This window comes from Argentina anserina, chromosome 2, assembly GCF_933775445.1.
Source record: "Argentina anserina chromosome 2, drPotAnse1.1, whole genome shotgun sequence".
Lineage (NCBI taxonomy): Eukaryota > Viridiplantae > Streptophyta > Magnoliopsida > Rosales > Rosaceae > Argentina > Argentina anserina.
The window spans coordinates 27,780,056-27,801,123 of record NC_065873.1 but is presented as its reverse complement, the minus strand read 5'-3'; the positions used below and the strand labels follow the sequence as shown (position 1 = coordinate 27,801,123).

General features: G+C 39.0%; 6 protein-coding genes and 1 non-coding gene across 7 annotated transcripts; 5 read left to right on the top strand and 2 right to left on the bottom strand.

Annotated features, from left to right (window-relative positions):
• The first annotated feature begins 558 nt into the window (after positions 1–558).
• Positions 559–2,767, top strand: LOC126783059 (gamma-glutamylcyclotransferase 2-1). Its single transcript, XM_050508441.1, has 8 exons — positions 559–796; positions 1,053–1,178; positions 1,312–1,445; positions 1,655–1,711; positions 1,791–1,834; positions 1,939–2,010; positions 2,132–2,211; positions 2,313–2,767. Exons 2-8 carry the CDS (start codon positions 1,070–1,072, stop codon positions 2,489–2,491), a joined length of 675 nt encoding a protein of 224 aa, XP_050364398.1. The 5' UTR covers positions 559–796; positions 1,053–1,069; the 3' UTR covers positions 2,492–2,767.
• A 729-nt stretch (positions 2,768–3,496) lies between these two features.
• LOC126805572 (proteasome subunit beta type-6) lies at positions 3,497–5,697 on the top strand. The gene is made up of 8 exons (XM_050532369.1): positions 3,497–3,687; positions 3,791–3,867; positions 3,960–4,015; positions 4,114–4,186; positions 4,286–4,397; positions 4,872–4,945; positions 5,208–5,282; positions 5,391–5,697. The coding sequence occupies exons 1-8, from the start codon at positions 3,567–3,569 to the stop codon at positions 5,526–5,528; spliced, it is 726 nt and encodes a 241-aa protein (XP_050388326.1). The 5' UTR covers positions 3,497–3,566; the 3' UTR covers positions 5,529–5,697.
• Positions 5,698–5,891: 194 nt separating this feature from the next.
• LOC126805573 (AIG2-like protein D) lies at positions 5,892–7,546 on the top strand. Its single transcript, XM_050532370.1, has 5 exons — positions 5,892–6,085; positions 6,154–6,226; positions 6,308–6,400; positions 6,820–6,903; positions 7,332–7,546. Exons 1-5 carry the CDS (start codon positions 5,961–5,963, stop codon positions 7,455–7,457), a joined length of 501 nt encoding a protein of 166 aa, XP_050388327.1. The 5' UTR covers positions 5,892–5,960; the 3' UTR covers positions 7,458–7,546.
• Positions 7,547–8,524: 978 nt separating this feature from the next.
• LOC126781980 (L-arabinokinase-like) lies at positions 8,525–16,300 on the bottom strand. Its single transcript, XM_050507118.1, has 29 exons — positions 16,030–16,300; positions 15,852–15,959; positions 15,687–15,755; positions 15,514–15,597; positions 15,333–15,409; positions 15,118–15,184; positions 14,840–14,897; positions 14,657–14,724; positions 14,521–14,583; positions 14,280–14,333; positions 14,081–14,183; positions 13,889–13,998; positions 13,492–13,611; positions 13,353–13,409; positions 12,959–13,134; positions 12,710–12,878; positions 12,266–12,349; positions 12,057–12,182; positions 11,741–11,871; positions 11,587–11,668; positions 11,388–11,475; positions 10,859–10,902; positions 10,682–10,777; positions 10,477–10,553; positions 9,810–10,010; positions 9,562–9,727; positions 9,269–9,340; positions 8,907–9,110; positions 8,525–8,789 (listed from the first exon to the last, which is right to left on the bottom strand). The coding sequence occupies exons 1-29, from the start codon at positions 16,135–16,137 to the stop codon at positions 8,670–8,672; spliced, it is 2,982 nt and encodes a 993-aa protein (XP_050363075.1). The 5' UTR covers positions 16,138–16,300; the 3' UTR covers positions 8,525–8,669.
• Positions 16,301–17,369: 1,069 nt separating this feature from the next.
• Positions 17,370–19,547, bottom strand: LOC126784465 (uncharacterized). Its single transcript, XM_050509926.1, has 4 exons — positions 19,341–19,547; positions 19,085–19,210; positions 18,731–18,998; positions 17,370–18,516 (listed from the first exon to the last, which is right to left on the bottom strand). The coding sequence occupies exons 1-4, from the start codon at positions 19,401–19,403 to the stop codon at positions 18,167–18,169; spliced, it is 807 nt and encodes a 268-aa protein (XP_050365883.1). The 5' UTR covers positions 19,404–19,547; the 3' UTR covers positions 17,370–18,166.
• LOC126785530 (small nucleolar RNA snoR77) lies at positions 17,737–17,858 on the top strand. Its single transcript, XR_007671062.1, has one exon. It is a non-coding gene; the product is annotated as a small nucleolar RNA snoR77 (small nucleolar RNA).
• Positions 19,548–20,382: 835 nt separating the features above from the next.
• On the top strand, positions 20,383–21,068 carry LOC126784317 (uncharacterized). The gene is made up of 3 exons (XM_050509787.1): positions 20,383–20,508; positions 20,639–20,776; positions 20,870–21,068. Exons 1-3 carry the CDS (start codon positions 20,383–20,385, stop codon positions 20,954–20,956), a joined length of 351 nt encoding a protein of 116 aa, XP_050365744.1. The 3' UTR covers positions 20,957–21,068.

The window sequence follows — 21,068 nt, the reverse complement described above, 5'->3', positions numbered from 1 at the left end:
GCAATCTTCCTCCATCGGTAAAAAAACGAAAAAGTGTTAAACCCTTATACAGTATTTTATATGGTCATGAAATAGTGAAACATATGTAAACGTATCATTTTAGTTTGACTTGATAATAAAAAATTTGATTTATTTTTTAAAAAGGTAGGAAGTGGAACACCACCCAAATTAGGAGACATAGTCAAAACAGAAATTAACATCAAATGATTTCTAATTAATTTCTTTAATCAATAGTTAATTCAGTTACCAAATCAATCTGCCTCCTATATACAGAAAAAGAATCCCAAACAATTATATAAATGATATAATGGGTGGCATGCATGTACATGGCTTACCATCCATGCCACATACAAAGATGCATCATCATCATCATCATCATCATCATATCGTATCGTATCCATAACAAAATAAACAAACAAAGGGAGAGGCGCGCACGTGGGAAATCACGCGCTCTACAGTGTCACCGGGTTTTCTGTTTTCCTTCTCCCCCCTTATAAAACGGGGCGTCGCCCTCCTCTTCGTCACGAGACCAAAACCAAACCAACCGAAGACAGAGAAAGCTGCGACATAAACAGAAGCTAGAAAGATATATAGAGAGAGAGAGAGAGAGAGAGAGAGAGAGAGACAGCCCCAATTTCTGAAGCTAAACCCTAATCGCGTTTAGCTTCAAATCTCCTTCTCGTTTTCTCTCTCTCTTTGTGTCTTGTCCCCCATTTACAATCCCCAAAGTAGCTTCGAATTTTTCTCAGCTTTCTCCGTCAGATCAACCCAGACGCCTTCCTCTCTTTTCCTATTCGTAAGCTCCGATCTCCTATATATCTCTTTTGCTTACTAAGAAGAAGAAATCTATGTCACATTTGTGAGATTTCTGAGCTTTTATTGTTGTCCACTTGGTTCTATAGCAATGTCGGTGGTGATTTATGTCTCATCGATTAGGGTATTTATTGTTCTTTGATTTGCTTAGATTTTAGTGGGTGAGAAATGGCTGCAGCTTGTGATCATATATTGGGATGATTCAAACATTTTGTTTAATTTTGGAATGTACATTTCAGGAGCTATACAGGTGAGGATGGTGTTCTGGGTATTTGGATATGGTTCACTTGTGTGGAACCCTGGTTTCGAGTACGACGAGAAAGTGATAGGTTTCATCAAGGATTACAAGCGTGTTTTCGATCTTGGTATGCCTCTTTCTTGTCTATATTTTTACTCGTAGAGGACAATAATGTACATACTGTAATGCTAATTAGCTCCGAGTCTGTATGGTATGAGTGGAATGACAATGGTTCTGATGGTTATTTATTGATCTATCAGCTTGCATTGATCATAGAGGAACGCCTGAGCACCCTGCAAGAACTTGCACATTGGAATATGAAGAAGGGGCTATTTGCTGGGGTGCTGCTTATTCTGTGCGTGGCGGCCCTGAAAAGGAAAGAAAGGCTATGGAGGTATTGTTCCTTAAACTTTGTTAGTTATGGTGACGCAGGTGAACCAATACCGCTAGCTGCATTGCCGAACTAGAAACATGTATTTCAACTGAGATATTAGTGTGGGATACCCGATACCCTACTTATCCCTCCCTAAAAGTGTTGCTTGTTCAATCAAATTCCCATTGTATTGGAATTATATTGATACCATTTGTTCTGGCTTTTTGCAGTACTTGGAAAAGAGAGAATGTGAATATGATGCGAAGACTCTTGTGAACTTTTACAAGGTATGATTTGCTTAAGATATTGTCTGTTCATGTATATAGTTTTCTAAAGTTGAATTAACATGTGCTCTGTGTGATACAGGAAGGGGACTTCTCTGGTGAGCCTTTATTGAAAGGAGTCATTGTGTAAGTTACATTTCAGCATATATTTTTAATTCCATATATTTGCTTAAAGAGATTTAAGTGCTATGCAGATTACTTTCCTGACCAACTTATTCTTATATTTGCAGTTTCACATCTACTCCAGACAAAGTATCGAACAAGTATTACCTGGGTCCTGCTCCACTGGAGGATATGGCAAGGTAATAGACGCTTCCATTTCCCTTTCGTTGTATTGGTGGTAGTGAACTAGTGATCTTAATGCAAATATTCGTGTGCTGAACATTTGTATCTCAACTGTTTCTCTTTCTCTGCATTCTGCAGACAAATTGCCACCGCTTCTGGGCCATGTGGAAACAACAGAGACTATTTATTTCTGCTTGAAAAGGCTATGTTTGATATCGGTAAGCAGCTTTTATAGACGTCCACATAACAGATACTCCATAACTACCGACTTGTTTACTGGTTTGAAAAGAGACTCACTTAAGAATTGTGACCTGAACAGGCCATGAAGAGGATTATGTTATAGAGCTTGCAAATGAGGTGAGGAATGTACTTAAACTTGTTGGGAATGGAATTCCAAAGGACAAGAAGCTGACAGGACCTACCCACATCCCACTCAAGTCCCACATTCCAGCCATTCAATTGCATCCTCTTCCTGAAGCCATTGCTATGGACTCGTAGTCTGATAGCTTACGATAACTAAGAAGGAAGAATAATCAAGTTGTGGAGTTGAAGAGCCTGTGCCCATGTCCAATTAATGTTATCTTTAGTTTGATTTTACAGTAGACAGGATTAGGTTTCAGATGCGGCAAAAGTTCGGTTTGAAATTGTCAGGAACGAGGATCACTAACAACTGTTCTTCTTTATGTTTCTTTCGTTTTCAAACGATGTGTAATGCAACATTCTCGATGAGTTTAATTTGCAGAACGTTTCAATGAAGTATCATCTTTTTCCAAATCTAGTTTTGTTCCATTTATGTTTATGTTGTCATCTGACATTTGAGAACTAAAAAGATGCGGCATTGTAACACAATATGTTAGATTATTAGGCATGTTCAGTTCAACCCCCTCCATTACAGGCTTAATCGAAAGTAAGAGTCGTAATCCATTAACATGATCCACGGACAAACAGGGTACCTCATGAAGTGTACTGCCTAGACAAACACCATTGTTGACCTTAAGTTTGCTGTCATGACTCATGAGTGTCCTCAAATTTGCGTGGATGATCGACCCATCTCATCCTATTGAACCACCACTGATCTAATTAACCCGAAAATTGATTTGCACACTATCAGTCTCCCAATAGGCACCCCCTACTGCTTTCGTCGCTCACATTTTCACTTGTATTTAACACAATGCCTTCAGTCTATTATGTCACAAATGGAAAACATTCGATCTTTCTTTCTTTGAAGATGGAGTTGGATACTCAATAATTAAAAATTAGTATAATATCATCACTTCCGACTTCCTAATCGACTAAAACTCTACATGTCGAAGACCTATTGCGCCAAGGAACTTGAATGAGAGAGCGTTGGTTTAACATATGCAAATTCTTTTGAGAATAGAAAAGTAGATGTCCGGCCCAAAAATGGATTTGGACTGGACTTGACAATAATATAGTCTCGGGTCTAAACCGCGAATAAGAAACAACTTTCTGGACAAGTCAGTCTTAAATAAACAAGATCAAAAACCCCTCTTTCACTATTCTTCTCTCCCCAAATTTTCACTCTCCAGTAAAACCAAAACCTCCTTTGGCCATGTCTCACTCATCAATGGACGATATGAACCTCAACGCCCCTCACTCCATGGGCACCACCATCATCGGCGTCACCTACGACGGCGGCGTCGTCCTCGGCGCCGACTCCCGTACCTCCACAGGTCTCTCTCTTTCTCTCATCGAAACCCTAACTTTGTCTGCTTGAAATCATCGCCATTATTGTTTGATTTGTAACTCGGTGTGTCTGTTTTGTGCGGATTTCAGGTGTCTATGTTGCCAATCGGTGCTCGGATAAAATCACTCAGCTCACGGATAATGTCTACGTCTGTCGCTCTGGATCGGTACGATTCTCATCTCCATTACTGTCAGACCTTGTTCAATTTGTTGATTTTGGACAGAATTGTTAAGCATCTGGAGATTTTGTAATTTGCAGGCTGCAGATTCGCAGGTTGTTTCAGACTATGTGAGGCACTTTCTTCATCAGCACACGTGAGTCACTTTAGCCTCTTGTTCTGCTTGTGAACTATTTTGTATTGCGATTCGGGTTTTAATTTTGTGTGGTTGTGTTTGTGTTTGTGTTTGTACAGTATTCAGCTAGGGCAGCCTGCTACTGTCAAGGTTGCTGCGAATCTCATCAGGCTACTGTCTTATGGCAACAAGGTTCGGTTTCGGTTGATTTTCGCTATTTGATTTTATATGGTGTGAGCTTAATATGTGGTTGGTTGGGTTTTTACTCGTTGTTTTTTTGGGATTCGGCAGAATATGTTGCAAACTGGATTGATTGTTGGTGGGTGGGACAAGTATGAAGGGGGAAAAATATATGGAGTTCCTCTTGGTGGCACAGTCGTGGAGGCACCGTTTGCCATTGGAGGTATGCATGCTTAAGTTTTCTATCATTCTATGACATATTCTGAAATCACTACAGGGGTTACATTGGGTGGGTGGAGGTTTGTTACTGTATGGTTTGGGTGTGTACATTCTAGCACTTATGAAAACAGTACATCATGTTATTAATTGGTTGGAATTAGATCTCTAGTGAGTTATGATCTCCAGTTAGAATAATTGTTAACTTTATCGCTTGGCCAGTATACATCTGCTTGGTAATGTTAGATGTGCTTGAAGTACATGCTTAGAATTCATAGTGGTTATTGAAAATGACTTGATAATTGGCTAATGAAGGCTCAGATTAGGATGTTGTAGCCCTGTTCTCTCTGTATTGTGAGGACTGATTCCAACGGCATGCTTTTTGGTTATAACTTGATATGATTTCTAGTTCATGAGGGAGGTTCAGTGCAACACTTTTGCTTGTGTGGTGTTTTGACTAACATACTTTTCTGTGTTATAGGGTCTGGCTCCAGTTATTTATATGGCTTCTTTGATCAAGTATGGAGAGAAGGAATGACCAAGGAGGAAGCCGAGGTATGTTGATGTTTGAAGTTTAACTGTTCCGTACTTGCTTTCATGGGACTTGGACTCATTCACTTTACACAAAAAATCATGATATTGATTAAAGGAGATCAGTACTAAACATGTACTAAACATGTACTAAACTCTAAACATGTACGCAGTGATGATATTTTTCAAGCTTTCACTATGTGAATTGTTGTTCAATATTTTAACTGGCGGGGATTGTTTTATGGTTGTGGGCAGTTGATAAGAGCTCTTTTGTGCCTTATTGCAGGAGTTGGTTGTGAAGGCGGTTTCCCTAGCCATTGCTCGAGATGGCGCTAGTGGTGGTGTTGTCCGCACCGTTGTGGTATGTTTATTAAACAATAACTGGATTAAATCATGCATTTACATGCATATGCTAAAATGGCCGTGATTTGACCATTTGTCTGTTGCTTTTGTTTGTATCAATTTGCAGATAAACTCTGAGGGAGTGAAGAGGAACTTCTACCCTGGTGACACCCTTCCACTGTGGCATGAGGAGTTGGAGCCCCAAAACTCTCTACTCGACATGATGGCTGCTGGTGGTGATAGCCCTGCCCCTATGGCCGAATGAGGCACAAGTAGGAATCTGTCTACAGATGAACTTAATCGGTTTAGAACTTTTGTTTGCTGTAGCAGATGTTGAACTCCATGGAAACCTGTGATTTACTTGTATGCTGGTTTCTCTACAAATGTTAAAACTAATGCGACTCTTGCTGTGTAATTTCCTCAATTCGATTCTTAATATCAGAAGAGTATAACTCAAGAACAGGAAAATCTCCTTGGAGTGATAAACTGCCTTAGATTGTTTAAAGCCCTCTGCTAGCATCTGCAAAACTCTCTTCAATACACGCCTACCCTCTCGAACCAATGTTCCTTGTGAACTATAATGCAATTCTGTGATGTCGTTTTAATTAACCACGAAATTCGACGTCGTTTTGATAAACTACATATTTCATGAAAGTCCACCTTGAGTTTGTTCTGTTCTCGTCAGAGATAGAGAGAGATGAGTTCAGTGGCTCCGGGCGTCGTCCACAACGTGTTCGTCTACGGCAGCTTGATGGCGGAGGACGTCTGTCGTGTCCTCTTGAATCGAGCCCCTCAATCCTTTTATGCTACCCTCGATGGCTAGTAAGTCTTGAATCTCTGCCTTTTGTGTTTGAGAGAAAGAAATGAAATTAATCCGGAACGTGTTGTAGCCATAGGTACAGCATCAAAGGACGTCTTTATCCGGCGATTATCCCCGTCGAGAATAAGAAAGTTACCGGCAAGGTAAGCTTCCGATCAATTCTAGATAACAATATCCATGATCGGAAATGTTTGATTGAGAAGAAGCCTGTGGTTTTTGTGCAGGTGCTGTTAGGCATCACAGACCCTGAATTACATATATTAGATGAATTTGAGGATGTTGAGTATCAGAGGAGCACTGTTGAGGTCTCTTTGATGGTATAGCTTTCATTCACTTGCATCTCTTTTTTGCTCTTCTTCAAGTGCCACCTGGCATATGACTTGTAATTTTGATTCATATTGCTGTGATGGAATTCAAATGCATGCTTGTTAATCTTTTTTGATCAACTCTTTCCATTGAATATGTGTCTGTAATGAGATGTGAGGTCTCTTTAATGGTGCATATTAGAGATTAAGAATCACTCTTTTTTTCTCAGTTTATCCAATTTTCAGTTCTGATGCATTTTATGTAATTGTAGTGGACTGGTTTATCAATCTTTCGGCCTTAGGAGATATACGTCTTGCTTGTTCTTTGGATGATTTGTGATTCTGTCAATACTACTTGTACATTTGTACAAACCTATGATTTTCTGCTTTTGTTGGGGTGCTAAAAATTACGGATGATGATATCTTTGCAGGATAGTTCTCAGAACTTACAAGTTCAGACTTATGTTTGGAGTGACAAAAATGACCCAAACCTGTATGGAGAATGGGATTTTGAGGTAAAATCTTTGTTATACTTGGGGAGAAAAACTACATAATAATACTCGAAGAGAACTCCTTTCTCAGGCTTCTTTGTTGAATTAATTTCTTTTCCAATCAATATAAACATACTTCGATCTGTTGTAAAGCAGGATTAGCCGATTAGGTAGTCGGTACTGGCAAGGCTACTGTATTTGTTGAAGCTACATATGTGTTAATAAGTGATTAAACTTAAGACCATTGTCGCCATGTATAATAGTCATATGAACTTAATTATAGTCCGATCAAGTTAGTTTTGTGTCTGGCACTGATACTCCAGACACATGCTAATCCGTAGTTTTTGCTTGATCATAAGATTAAGGGAACCTAGTAACAGTGTAGAGCTTCTGCCTGTTTTAGCTTGTTCTTTCTTTACTTCTATTTAGTTATCTGGTTTCTTAATGGCAAGGTGTGGAAACAAATACACAAGGAGGACTTTATCAAGATGACTTCTGGTTTCATGGAAGAGATGGAGCAACCTGAATCAAAGCCTAGAGTTGCAACATACGAATCATATTATCAGCAGGATGGCTAGAATATTTTCCTACCGAAACCCAATTTGTAGAATATAATCCATTTACACTTCTATTCTATCATCAATATAATGGTTTGGATTTGTGTTTCGATTTAGGCGATATTTTGATTTCGATATTAAGAAATTAACGGCGAAATAAAATGAAACAAGCAAAAACTAGAGAATACTAAGAAGTTAAAAACACATGCTGCAACTCTCTCTAGCTATCTAGGTAAGTAGGTAGTGCTCTGCAGCTTCCGGAATGGTTTTTAAACGATGCAGTCTCACTCTCATCATAACCTTGTTCCAAGAATCAGGTAACCATCGAGGTCCCAACCATCGAAGTCTAAACTATCGTTTGGTCAATTGAAACATTATGAATCTGGTGATCTCTAGTTCTACCTCATACTGCCGCAGGACCAAACTTCTTACTCCTTTGTAGTAACTTAAGTAGCGATCGCTTATCTCATGCAACGGCACATCGTTCATCTTCCCAGCTTCAAGTAAAGCTAGTGTTTCTGAATTGTAGGCTTTGATATTCTTGAGCTGTGTGCTTGACAGATCCACCAGCACATGAATATTCCCGAGCTTTTGCTTGCTCGCGAAAAAACGTCTGTAGATTCGTCATCACGTATCCATTTATGGTCCAGGTTTCTCATACACAGAAACATGGTGCTTCTTAGGTTTGATGGCTTCATATAGATTAATATAAGTCGATCAAATAGAGTACCAAGTCGCTTCTTATAAATCTTTTCATCCCCTTAACAAATTTGATTTCTTCCCCAGAGACGCAACAGTCGTCGTCGTCGTCGTCCTTACGTTTTTCAACGCAGATGTAGGTCGTCCCTTTCTCTATCGGATACTTGACTGACACTTTCAAAAGCTCCGAAAATTCACCAACACCAAGATGGTTCCCAGCAAGGTCAACCTCGCCGGAACGTTTGATGAGGGACAACAACTTCTATATGTTGTTACCCCAATACAATCAACTCCATCTCAGGTGTATTTATATGCTTTGGAGACCGTCACAGAATATCTGAGTAGGACTATAAGATAAGTCTTAATCTAGCTAGGAGTTCAAGTTCTTGTAGAACAGAGAACAAAATTAAATCATGAGTTTTGGACTATGATTATTAATATGAACCAAACACTGCCAATAGGCCACAAACTCGCAGAGGGTTTATGAAGTTAACCGAATTCTTGAAAGTAATTTATAAATCAATATTCTTCCTACTAATTCAGCTTGACAGTGCGGCGCCGGATTCTTAGATGCCCAAATTTGCCTGCACCCGGTGATGAGCCCTCAAAAATAAATGGCATATACCCTGTTGCAGCTTTGTATCTCCTCTGGATCTGGAAAGTCGAAATGATCACGGTCAGTCATATAACAATGTGGACAATCATTCTACCAACAAAATTATATTTTCAATATATAGAATGTTTTTTCACTCTCTTGAGTGAGAGAATTACCTCAAATATTTGCTGGCTGCTCTTGAGGCAATTCCTGCCAATCACGCAAACCGTTCCGCCAGAACCTCCGCCAGTAATCTTTGCTCCATATAATGCCCCACCATCTAGTTTAGATGACTTACTATGCTGCATCTCCTGTACCAACTGTACAAGCCTATCTGTTCCATCGGATCCAAGTCCACAGGCGCCGTAGCTGTAGTGGCACTGCAAAAGAAAATTACGTTCAGCATTTCAGATTATGCAACTCAATAATACGTGCACTACCACTAAAGTTAGTGCTGAATTTAATTTAATTTAACCTAAGAAAATTTGGACACTCAAAGCTACAGGCAGCCATAGATTTGTCCTTACTTCACACATACCTGATACAATAACTCTCCAAGAGCCACAAGCTGATCATCTGAATTTGCAGATGTTAGAAGTGCTTTGAATGCCTACACAGAAAATAGCAACACAAAAATTTAGTACGCTGATTCTGTTCATCATAAGTTCATAGCAATAACAAGAAACAATAAGGTATCTTAGAACAGAAACAAGTAAGCTGATTTTCTTCAATTTGTACTTGTGCTCAAAATTCGATGCTCAAACTTGGCCTAAAACAAACATGAATACCATCACCCATATGTATTTTATAATAAACAAAAACACTACTAACCTTAACTCGGAAATTTTCATATATAGGATGTCTAGTAGGTGCTCTCAGTCCATAATTACGCTTTGGATCGATAACAGTAACCGGGTCACCATGATCAGCATACTTCTCCAGAAAAGCTCCACCAAGTATGGACTTGGGAAGTATCTTAACATAAAGATCCTCGTATCTGAACTCATTTACAAGTCAAGAAATAAATAAATCTTTATAGGACCAATATGATACAACAAAATCCCAGTAAGGAAAGTTACCTGTGAGGTGACAGGTTACACAAATAATCTAATGAAGATTCAGCTTTAGGAAGTTCAAAACCATCATCCTCTATCTCATCAGGATTCATCCCATTTCCATTTGACAACGATTGAGACATAATCGTGGAAGCTGTAGACTTTATGATTGTGAGACCCATAAAGGCACCTATTCTAACAGATCCATAATCTGCACCACCAACACTATGCAAGTAGAACAATACTATGGGTGAGCAAATCAATTTATGTTGTTTTAGGTGCTTATAAAACTACCATGATTTCTGATAATGAAAAATTCTAACTTTAGGATCAAATGATAAACTATAGAGGCTTTCTTTAAAGATTCAGATTTTCAATTGTGGAACTGCAACTTCGTGAAACTTTCAATGAAACTTGTTGGGTCTAACATAAGTCTACTTCTCTAGAGTCTAGACTTTTGGATACTGATGACTAGCACATATTTCAGGATATCAACTTACGGCTTCATGGAATCTCCCATCTAGTACCACAGTATACTGTATATGTGATCATTGTTGCATATCTAGTCACTCATTATTAAAACTGCACTCTTGCAGGACAGAATTTAGCATCTGTTGGATTTAATAATAAAACCTCTACAGCATGAAACTTTTGCAGCATGATAATTAAAAGTAGCATAGTTAAGTCCCACCTGTGTCTTATGCCTGAATCAATTCCCCAAAATCGGACATGGCCAGGAATTTCTACAAGCCCAAGTACCTCAGCAGGCTGTAAAGGAAGAAGCAAAGTTGACATGATTTGTCAATATCTAAAAGCGGGAACTAGGATCCACATGACTTCTCAATATGTATAATGCTGCAGCAAATTTGGTTTCTTCCACCTTGACAATCGGTTACCTGGCACACCATCGCAAGGAGCTTGTTGGCTTCACCACATGCAGAAGTCATTTGGTCCATCACACCACATGGAGCTCCAACAATATGATTCTCCACCTATATAAGAACATTAATTAACCATGCCAAATGAACAAAGACAAAGAGTTTAAATGTCGTGGAAAAAGCCAAAGGTGCAACCTTCTGGCAAAGCAAAGCAAGATCTCTGGGACTGATGCTTAATCCTATGTAGACGAGAAAGCGTCAGTCATTTCTTGTTGCATCATAAAGTTTAAACACAACTGCCCAGAGGCGCTGTTTGATTTGGTTACTCTAGTGAGCCTCACCATATAGAAACGGAAACTATCTGACAACTTTCTAATAGGTTAAACAACAAGATAACAAATCATTGGGGCATCAGACATCAAACACAGAAATAGTTTAGCACATTCATTTCTCAAAACTGCAATGCTTTTATAAGTTTTATTTTACTTGGGCTTTGGTGGTTAACCCAATCCTCCCGGAGTATGTCATTATCTGAACCAAAATCCGATGTGAAGCCTGTTCATTGATTAGCCAAACTGGGTTTGTCTAATTTACCAGATGATTTCATATTCAAGTAATACCAATAAGCTTATTATAGAAGCAAAATGAATATATTATTAACGCCCAGAAAAAAAGAAACTTGAAGACTCAGCTGAACTCTAGAATATGTGAATCATAGATGTACCATGGGCAGCAGCTATAGCAGACATTGTGGCAACTTCCACTGAAGCAGAAGAAGAGACACCTTTGCCTTCTGGAACTAAAGAGGATACCTGTATGTCATGACATGTCCATGTTGTCATAAGATTATCAAGTAGCACTAACCAGCAATTTAATGGCACAAGTTTTGGGGGTAGTAGAAACATATGCAAGTGGGGACTTACCAGCAAACTAATGCTATCCTCAAAGCGCACACCTAGTTCTGTCATTAAAACCAGAATGACACCCGCAATATATGCTGCCCACCTATATTTAAAACCAGGTCATTATTATAGAACATTGCAGACATAAACAAACTAAACCAAGATAGCAACCTACTTTTGAGACGGATCTTGTGAAAAATATATTTTTGCCTTCTCATATGACATTGGATGATCTCCGTCCATGAAATCAGATACATCCATATCAAAAGTAGGACTTCGGTTGCTCAACTCGGAACCATACGAGACCTGTTGAAAAGATACTTGGTCATAATAAACACATTAAAATTGTAGGTAGAAAATTTGAAGTTTAGGATTAAATTGTGATCTACGCTGACCCTTCATCTTCATCTCCCAAAAGATGACACAAAAATCCAGCTATTCTCTACTGAACGACTTGAATAAATAATACTGTAATTGCTTTTTAGACATACAATTTGCAGGACAGGCGTTGAGCTTTGTCCTTTGGCTTCCTGCCGAGCCAGGGCATGCTTCCAGAGCCTATGTTTACTTGGTTGATTTCTCTGTACAGCAACATGGCAAGCTTCCCTTATGGGCATCTGCCAGAGAGAAGATAGTAAGAAACAATAGGGAGGAAGACCACAAAAGAACAACTAATAACCATCAAAGAAAGAGCTGGAACCTGCAAAACAAGGCTTCCCGAATAGTCAGCAATTCCACCCATTACATCTAATCGTCCAGGTGCTCTTGCAACAAAAATATCTTCCTGTAAGCAACAAATCAAAAATAATATTACTATGAATAATTTAAATAAGTAAGACTACTTAACAGTGCTACTTATAGACCAATTGTAGTGTTTTATTATCTGTGTGACCGAGCTGTTAGAATCTCTACCTATTTAAAAAGGACTAATAAATAACACGTAGATAAACACCTTATATGTCACGTATAGACCAAATTATGCAGGCACACCATCATGTCATGGAGAATGCATAATAAACAAATCACCAAATGAAGAAAATTAAGTAATGTTACTGAGTCATCTGCATCCTTTGTAGACATTTGCTGAAATTGTGAAAATAAATCTATCAAAAAACCTATGAGCATTAGTTGAATTAAGCGAGACCTCCCAATTGAAGAGTCCGGCTGCAGCCTTCCGCTCTCTCATCTGCCGCTTTTCAGTAGCTTTTTCAGATTCATATGCAGAATCTAATTCAGCCAAGCTCTTCAAAAAGGCCATTGTATCGGATAGACCTTGAAGATCCCCATGAAGAATCTCAAAGTCTTCAATGCATCTACGGACAAAAATTGGCCATTATTAGAAGAAATATCCCATTAATTTTTTTACAAAAGCACACCGATAGAAGTACCATACGAGTTCATTAGGGAGCTCTGCTCGTCATTCTCACTCAGTTGGCAAGTTGGTGATCCAATTCGAAGTTCAGTTTCAGCATTTGCATACCATTCAGGGATGGTCATATCTCGTCCCGGTACCCTTTGAAGTTGATACCCAAGAATTATAGCATCACGCAACCTTCTTGCCCCACTAAGCTACATTTTAGGCACAGAAAAGCATGATCAGAAATTCAGAATATGAAATATTTTGCTAATTTGATTACTTTTTTTTTTTTCAGGGTGTAAATAAGCCAGTCACAGCTACAGCACAAAGTTAATCATTACAAAATAGTAATTGAAGTTTCAGACATCTATAATATTATTTTCTTTTTGCCTTTGAGATTAGCATTTGAAAATTAACTTGTCTGAATTACCTTATCTGATGCCCAATTTTTCCCAATAGCTGTTTCTTGAAGGACCTGGGCTGCCACCTGTAATTTCAAATTTTCATATACCGCACAGATGCTAAACTAAATAATATAAATTACTGGTCTGTAGCAACATTGAAGGTACCTCACCACCATTGATACCTCCTTCATAGCAAGGCTTTAAACTGATTGCACGCTCAAGATAAGGTCTCCAATGACCAGTGAGCAAATCTCTCCTAATCATCTCAACGCCGGATTGATAATGCTGTTAAAATTTTAAACCCAATCATTATCAGATATTTAGAGAGAGGCAAGATAATGATGGAAACAAACACGCAAAGATGAAGAAAAATAAAATTTATCAGACAAGTAGAAGGCCAATCCTGCTTTTAGGTCACTTCCCCAAAATCACTTGAACTAAATGTAGTGATTTACACTAGTGATTGTAAATAATATTTTTCATGTGCTAAAATTGCCAGTTAAATTCAGAATTGTTGGGAGTGGAAGATTTTGGCGTTCAACAAATAAAGGATGAAATGTACCTCAAGCATATTTCTAAGAAAAGGTTCTTCGTTGAAATAATCTCTGCGTACAAAGACAAATGGTAACTTGAATGCAAGGGCTTCACTCACAGTACCATAACCAATTTTTCCTGAAATAAGAAGGAACACAAATGAATCTCATATCTATCAACTTAAGGTAGCTTCAGCCACCATTAAAAATCTCTAACTTACCTAGCATACAATCAGAGGCTGCTATGATATCAGGTGTATAAGCATCTTTTGCGAGCTTCCTAAAATTTGGTGGAAGCTCCTGGCTTTCTGAAGCACCACAAACCTGAATTAAAAAATAAAACAATAAAAGTGTTTTAGTACAAGTATTTAAGAACGGTTAGTCAATAAAATGTGCAGAAAATATGATATGAAGACATACCAGGCCAAGCCATCCAGGGGGTAAAAACTCCTCTTTCAACTTCCAGCCTGATGGCTGCAAAGGAAAGACAGAAATGTACCAACTATAATTAGCAAAATATGGAAGATAACTCATAAAAGTAGTAAACCATTTGGCAATACAAAGTTACTGTGATTAGTACCACCAAGAAGTGTCTGGGCAATCAACTGAAGACTTTAATAATTGTATAACTAGAATATACAGCAAGTCATCCATGGTATACCTGTCCACCAAAGTTGAGAATGACTAGTTTGACATCTTCTTCAATTCCTAGTTCTTTCCTCACCTATATCCAGGAAAATAGTTAATAACTATACAGCAAACTCATTTGAGCAATGGAAAGACTCTGAGGCTAAAACCTCTTTGCGGGATCTGTGCAACCTCCTCACAACTAAGGGTACGTCAATCACATCACGGAATGCAGGCACTGCAAAAGTATAAATAGAATATAAGACACATTCTTAGTAAATGTAGAGCTAAAGAGATAAAGGCAATAACGACAGGGAAGCCACAGTCTTTGGCATTGTAAGAAGACCGCATACTGGGGCAATATCCTGGGAGGCGGATCAGGAATTCACAGTGAGAATAATCTTCTGCTATCTATATTCGACATTGAAAAGAAAGTATCAGATTTGAGGATGGGACAAGTATGATATCAAAACAATACCATGAGAAAATAACTTTCATCAGTGTGATTCACATCCGATAGGTGATAGATTTAATTATGGACAGAAGATATCAAATTGAGGATGCCAGAAGAAAATGACTAACAAATAGAATATGAAAATCATGATTTCATACAAAGAAGATGACAGATCACCTGCCAAACTATAGAACGATGATGACTTCCGGCAGCCATGACATATTCTGCGTAGATGAAATCCCAGCTGTACAGGGAAATTTTTTGCAGACTTAAAATAATTGTAAAACTCACAAAAATCGGTCATTCTCTTGAACAACATCACTTCACAATATGCATTTCCATTTAAATTCTACAATACTTTGAATAAAGAAAATGCTAGTATCAACAATTACCTAAAGTTAGTAACACATACAGAACGAATTCCAGCATCCGCTGCGGCTCGGCACGCAACTGGAACAACATCTGAGACCTTTTCTTGCGCACAATCGCACGATTCACAAAAACAATGAACATTACAAGCTCTCTATTACAAGGGCTCAAACTTGCAACCAAAAAGTATGAACATTATCTTACCACCAAGTCAGCTTTGATTGAGGTCAGCCACTCTACTTCTGTTTTCAATATAGACTCTCTCGGCACCACAGCCGTCTCCGAATACTAATAAAACACAACTACATTACAATTTACAAAAGCAAAGAATCCAAATCTGCTACTATTTCTATCCAAAATGCTCAAACTTTCAATACCTTCTCCAACGATGCAAGGCGATCGACTGTCAAAGCGTCCGCCTGGACCGCCCCACAGTCCAGCAGTACCTAATACCAACCACAATCAACATCAATTCAACATCCAATTGTGATTTTCAAATGATCAAAACTGCGAAATTCGACTCCGAAAATGATGATCCTCACCTTGCGTATGAAGAGCCGAGGAGACTGGATTTCCGAGGTGAAAACAAAGTCCGGAGCTCCGGTGACGACATGCACGTCATGGCCGGCGAGGATCAGGTGCCGCACCACCTAGATTGATCATCAATTAAACGATTGAATTCTAACCATAGAAATATAGAGAATGAGAGAGAATAGGAACCTCAACAACGCGAGTGGCGTGGCCGAAGCCGTGGCCGGTGACGTAGTAAGCGAAGACGAGGTGGTTCCGGGAAGCGGAGACTCCGTCGGCCTCTTGGTCAATCCTCATACCTGCTTCTCTCTCCTCTCTTCTCTTTTCTGAGAGAGAATGTGATCAGAGAACGAGTGAGAGTGTTTGAAATGAGACGAAACGGTGTGTATTATTGGTGTATTTATAGCACCGAATGAGTCGGATTTGATTTTGGATAAAGACTATCGGGCCTCTCAATAACAACTCTCTGTTCCCAGTCACAGTCAACTTGATCTCTATCCTCCTCCTCCTTCTTCTTCTTCTTCTTCTTCTTCTCTGGTCAGCTAGCTCAGTTGAGTTTGGAGCACGTCACTGCCACCTCAACTTAACGGACTCATTCTTCATGGTTTACCTACAATTTTGACCTGAATCCATCACTTTCTATAATATTATTACTCTGTTAATTTTCCTTGATGGGGATAGTTTTGTTTTTGGATAAGAAGGGTCATGAACAGGAGAATGCGATAGTGGTGCAATGGCTGATGCAATTTTGCTATCAGCTATATTCTGCGATATCTACTCCAACAATGATTCATATGCTCTTCTTTTGATCAATAATGGCAGTAGAGTTGCGTGATAGAAACCACTTACATACACATACAAATGGGCTCTTTGCCTCTTGCCATTGGTTGGCCTTCAATAATGTTGGGAATATTGAGGTTGATGTTGTAACAAATCTCGGTGATTTTATTTGCTAAGAAACTAGTTGGTTGAATAAGATTCCGAATGAGGTTTCTACTGTTTTATTTTTTGGCATCGCACAATGTGGATGTTCTAGAGACGTATTTTTTTTAATATATTTCTTTTCATTATTAAAAATTATACTTTACATCTCAATTATTAGGCACGGTTGATTGATCACCAATGATCAAGTGTTTATCTCGTCAAAATATTTCACGTAACACATAAACACGATGGGTAAGTAGCTCTCTCATCTCAACTCAGCTACCAGATTTTGTACGTCATTACTGATTATAGCATTGGAGGAACAAACAAATCACAAGTATCTCCAGATAGCAGACTGAACAACATGCGGATCAGAAGTGTGTCTTTCCGATGGGCCGGCCTTTGTTATTTAGATGATTGGCTTATCTATTAGGTCAGGCCTTTAAAGACCAATACAGAGTGGTCTCTACCTCTTTATATATAGCTTGCTCATTCTAGGGTTTTATCAGGTCTCCATCGAATGTGTCCGCGAGGAAACTCTCCCCTCTTCCGCGTTTGGGATAGATTTATCATCTCCAGAACAACAATTTTTGAATCATGAGATGAAAAATCTTTCCCAAACTCAGATCTGCTTATGATTGATATTAGTTTTGTGCTTCATTTTTTTGAAAGTGAAAATCGAAGGAAATTTATGGGGCTGGAGTTTGACTCTTGGGCTATTATCACCGTACCATAGAGATGAATGCAGCTTCCCTATATCAATCTCTCAACCTTTCCACACTTCAAATTCGTCGGCTTTTTATTGCTGCCGGGGTTCCTGTCCAGGCTGATACATTTTTTGCTCCTCTTTGATCTATTTTGTTTTTGCTTTTGATTTGTTTAGCTGTTTTGTTTTGATTTTGTTCAACTAGATGGATGTTTTCTATGTCTCTTCAAATCGATTGAATTCGATTATAACCCGAGTGGTAATTCAGGCAACCCTCTTGCGATGACAATGGCAAGAGAGGTGTTTAACTGCTCGTAAATTAAGTCTCTTGCTCTTCAGACTTGCTGAGATGACTCTTTGAAGCTGGTCTAGTAAGCATTAGTACATTTCATAACTTGTTTATATGTTTACTTTCTGTGAAAATAGTCTAGTATCTACATCTGTTTTTGCCAACATCTGATAATCCTTTGTGCCATTTGAACATTGCAAATCCACAACAAGCAATACATGGCTACTCTGGACATTGAAATCAATGATATTTCCGATGTCATTCATGACTAATACGATAACATTGACCAGTGGTTTTCTGAAACAGAACCTTGTGAAACACAGCGTATTCTCTTTAACAAAACTATGATCTGGAGAACAAGGAATAATTATGAACTGAAAACCTGGTACAATTTTTCGACTATAAATCTACCTAGAAAAAAAGTTTAACGCAGCTGCTACTGGAGAGTTATTGAGCGGCTGTGGCTGCATACAATGGAGCTGTTGCTGCCAGCGTTGTAATTCAAAAGATCGATCCATCATAGGACCGAGCTCAGAAGGCTTGGAAGCATCCGAACTGATATCATCTGTGTCCATCATTTCAACTTCTTCGGCTTCCATTGGCTCTGAGACTCCGGCTACCTGTGTCTGTGTTCTCGGTGATGCAGGCCAATTGGATTCAACCCAGGGAACAATAGCCAAACAGCCATTTGAATCTTCTCCGCTACTTCGTTCAGCATCTGCTGGTTTTGCCCACTTTCCTTGTGCAAATATACGATCTGCAATAGATAGAATTGATTAGCATTTGCATAACAACGTTCTACTAAAACAACACATGAATGCCAATATGAAGAGATCTCAGTTGACATTAAACAAAGTTCATTACTTGGGTAGATGAACACAAAATGATGTAAGCTCGACACTAATTGGCTAAATGAACACAATATGAAGCTAAATTATTTCAACAGCGATCCGAAGATAGCGATGTCATACCTCTCAAGCCTGGAATCAAGTCGGAATTCACAACGATAGAGAAATCTGTGGAAGCAGGGGTTCTGTATAATGTACTAGCAGGAGTAGCAGGGTTGTAGAGCACAAGGGCCTTGTCAGTGTCCTCAGACAATGCCACCGGCTCCATTGGCAAACCACCTTGCTGCATTTCACTGGCGACAGCCAAAGCCTGTTCCGGTGCTAGCCTTTGCTCCAAGGGCTCGATTCCATTACTACGCCCATCCGCCGTAGTCGGATGTATAGCAGCATCCTACAATTCCAATCAACATTAATCACAACTTGCGCATCAAAAGCTGTAGGAACAATTCACTTTCAGAAAGGGGAAAAGTACTTTACCAGTCGCCTGGATTTGGAGAAATGAGACGCCATGTCGTCGAACGCTTCTTCAAACTCTTTTCGCTTCAGAGGCCTTTGATCAAACACCTGGAATGCACTACTTGGATTTCCGATCAAGTTCGCATCCTGAAATCCACAGCAGATACTAGAAGATTACCAATCGAACTAAATGGAAAGATGCGACTAGAATCCATGTTGATAAACCCTAAAACATTGCTGAGAATTGAATCTAAGAAACCGGAAATTGAGAGCGTACCAGACGCCGGGACTTGGTCGACGACATGTCGTCGAACACTTGTTCGAGGTCTTTCCGCTTCATCTCCTTCCCCTCCAAAACCTAAATCAACAGAAAACTAAGGAATAATTGAGCTATTGAATTCTCGCAGCGTCTACTTTTGGTTATGGGGATTTCAATTTGGATAGGTTTTTGGGATTTGATTTTCTACTGGTTTTTAAGGGCGAGTTCTCGGTGATTCTCTGGAAGTTTCTTCATCTTTCCCGCTCCCGCCCATAATATCCGGGCATGGCCCATTGCTTTATAGGCCCAATTACTTGAATCAGCCATCTTACTCGGCCCAAATTTGCGAGGTCAGGTACTAGCCTACTTGCCGAAGTCGATGGAAGAGAAGATTTTGAGTAAAGAGAACGGAGCTTGATTTGTACTCTTGCAAAAACGGAAAGTGAGATTGTAATACATTCGTTTCAATCTTGAAGCTTCAAGAATATTGGCGGTTTGCATCTTCATTTCAAAGATGAAGATATCGTTAGTGAATTCTAAGAGTCGTTTCCATGTTGAGTTGGAGTTACGAGCTTAGAATCTAACACTAGTAACAATATCTTATACTTTAAGATGACTCTAATAAGAACTACCTAGTGTACGAGCAAAACGAGTTTCTCCATAACAACGTGATGAATGTTTACAAGTGATGATTATTTATCTAAAAATTTATGTTTATCTTATCAGATAGATAGTCTGACATGTTATGTTGTTAGATTGTCGATATATATAGACAAATAAGTAAATTAAACTTAAAGCATAAACCACACACAAAGCACATTACTCATGATATCCTGCTTATGAACTAAATTGCTTAAGAAACAAATGCAGTGGATCTCCGGATAGAAAGAACTCGAAAAAATACCTAGCAAGAAGCTGATTGCAAGGAAATGGCATGCCCGGTAATATTATTAATAGTTAAATGGCAGTTTCGTATTTCGGTGTCGCATATGGAGGGAACTGAAATCGGATAACGAAGGTGACCCTTCGCTGTGTCCTGAAGAACTCATTCCCTACTCCAATGGCGACGATGATCTCCATCTCCACATGGAAACTCAGTTCCTTACGGACGCTGCCATTGCCCTACTCGACGACAAGTCATTTTCCGACAGCCGTAAAATGCGCACCTATCAAGCAAGAACCAGAGGTACACTCTTCATCTTCAATTTTAGTTTTACCTGTCTGAGCTAAACCAGTAAAACCAGACTCATCAATGGACTCTGGGCTGTCCATAACGACATGTCGTTTAATATTCAGACTGACACTAGTCCAGTTAGGTTGATTCTTCTGCAGCAATATTGTGCGAGCCTTGCAATGGCAGAGGTTGGTTGCTCTGTGATTTCTGTAAAGGCCAGAAGACCAATGTGAAATCTGAGTCTAATAGGATCTACCGGAGATGCCCATCTTGCAGAGCAGTAAGTCTGATCTCAGTTTCCAAATTTTAAGCACACTTGAGACAGTTTGAAGTGAAAGATTTGTTCTTTATGGTTGGAATTTTTTGGTTGCAGATTGGGTATGTGCTATGTTCAAAGTGTAAGGTGTTTAAATGTGTCACATTCCCAAATTACAGTGATGGTGAAGAGTTGTCTTTTTGAGCTGAACAGCTTTGTGTTCATTTTTCAGGTTCTTCTTTTTTACCCTGCAATGTAAGTTCTTTGATGAAATGGGAGATCCATTTATCCATGTAATTTTAGTGGCTCCTCTCAT

Bases quoted from the DNA above. Each gene is read 5' to 3' on its own strand.
- LOC126783059 (XM_050508441.1), top strand. From the start codon at position 1,070: ATGGTGTTCTGGGTATTTGGATATGGTTCACTTGTGTGGAACCCTGGT. The intron at 1,179-1,311 runs GTATGCCTCTTT...TTGATCTATCAG, and splicing joins CAAGCGTGTTTTCGATCTTG to CTTGCATTGATCATAGAGGA. The intron at 1,446-1,654 runs GTATTGTTCCTT...GGCTTTTTGCAG, and splicing joins AGGAAAGAAAGGCTATGGAG to TACTTGGAAAAGAGAGAATG.
- LOC126805572 (XM_050532369.1), top strand. From the start codon at position 3,567: ATGTCTCACTCATCAATGGACGATATGAACCTCAACGCCCCTCACTCC. The intron at 3,688-3,790 runs GTCTCTCTCTTT...TGCGGATTTCAG, and splicing joins CGACTCCCGTACCTCCACAG to GTGTCTATGTTGCCAATCGG. The intron at 4,946-5,207 runs GTATGTTGATGT...GCCTTATTGCAG, and splicing joins TGACCAAGGAGGAAGCCGAG to GAGTTGGTTGTGAAGGCGGT.
- LOC126784317 (XM_050509787.1), top strand. From the start codon at position 20,383: ATGGCGACGATGATCTCCATCTCCACATGGAAACTCAGTTCCTTACGG. The intron at 20,509-20,638 runs GTACACTCTTCA...TAGTCCAGTTAG, and splicing joins CTATCAAGCAAGAACCAGAG to GTTGATTCTTCTGCAGCAAT. The intron at 20,777-20,869 runs GTAAGTCTGATC...TTTTGGTTGCAG, and splicing joins GATGCCCATCTTGCAGAGCA to ATTGGGTATGTGCTATGTTC.
- LOC126781980 (XM_050507118.1), bottom strand. From the start codon at position 16,137: ATGAGGATTGACCAAGAGGCCGACGGAGTCTCCGCTTCCCGGAACCAC. The intron at 15,185-15,332 runs GTAATTGTTGAT...TTCCCTGTACAG, and splicing joins GTATGTGTTACTAACTTTAG to CTGGGATTTCATCTACGCAG. The intron at 8,790-8,906 runs GTAATTCTCTCA...TCGACTTTCCAG, and splicing joins GCAGCCAGCAAATATTTGAG to ATCCAGAGGAGATACAAAGC.
- LOC126805573 (XM_050532370.1), top strand. From the start codon at position 5,961: ATGAGTTCAGTGGCTCCGGGCGTCGTCCACAACGTGTTCGTCTACGGC. The intron at 6,227-6,307 runs GTAAGCTTCCGA...GTTTTTGTGCAG, and splicing joins ATAAGAAAGTTACCGGCAAG to GTGCTGTTAGGCATCACAGA. The intron at 6,904-7,331 runs GTAAAATCTTTG...CTTAATGGCAAG, and splicing joins ATGGAGAATGGGATTTTGAG to GTGTGGAAACAAATACACAA.
- LOC126784465 (XM_050509926.1), bottom strand. From the start codon at position 19,403: ATGAAGCGGAAAGACCTCGAACAAGTGTTCGACGACATGTCGTCGACC. The intron at 18,999-19,084 runs GTAAAGTACTTT...TTGGAATTGTAG, and splicing joins TCTCCAAATCCAGGCGACTG to GATGCTGCTATACATCCGAC. The intron at 18,517-18,730 runs GTATGACATCGC...TATCTATTGCAG, and splicing joins CTTGATTCCAGGCTTGAGAG to ATCGTATATTTGCACAAGGA.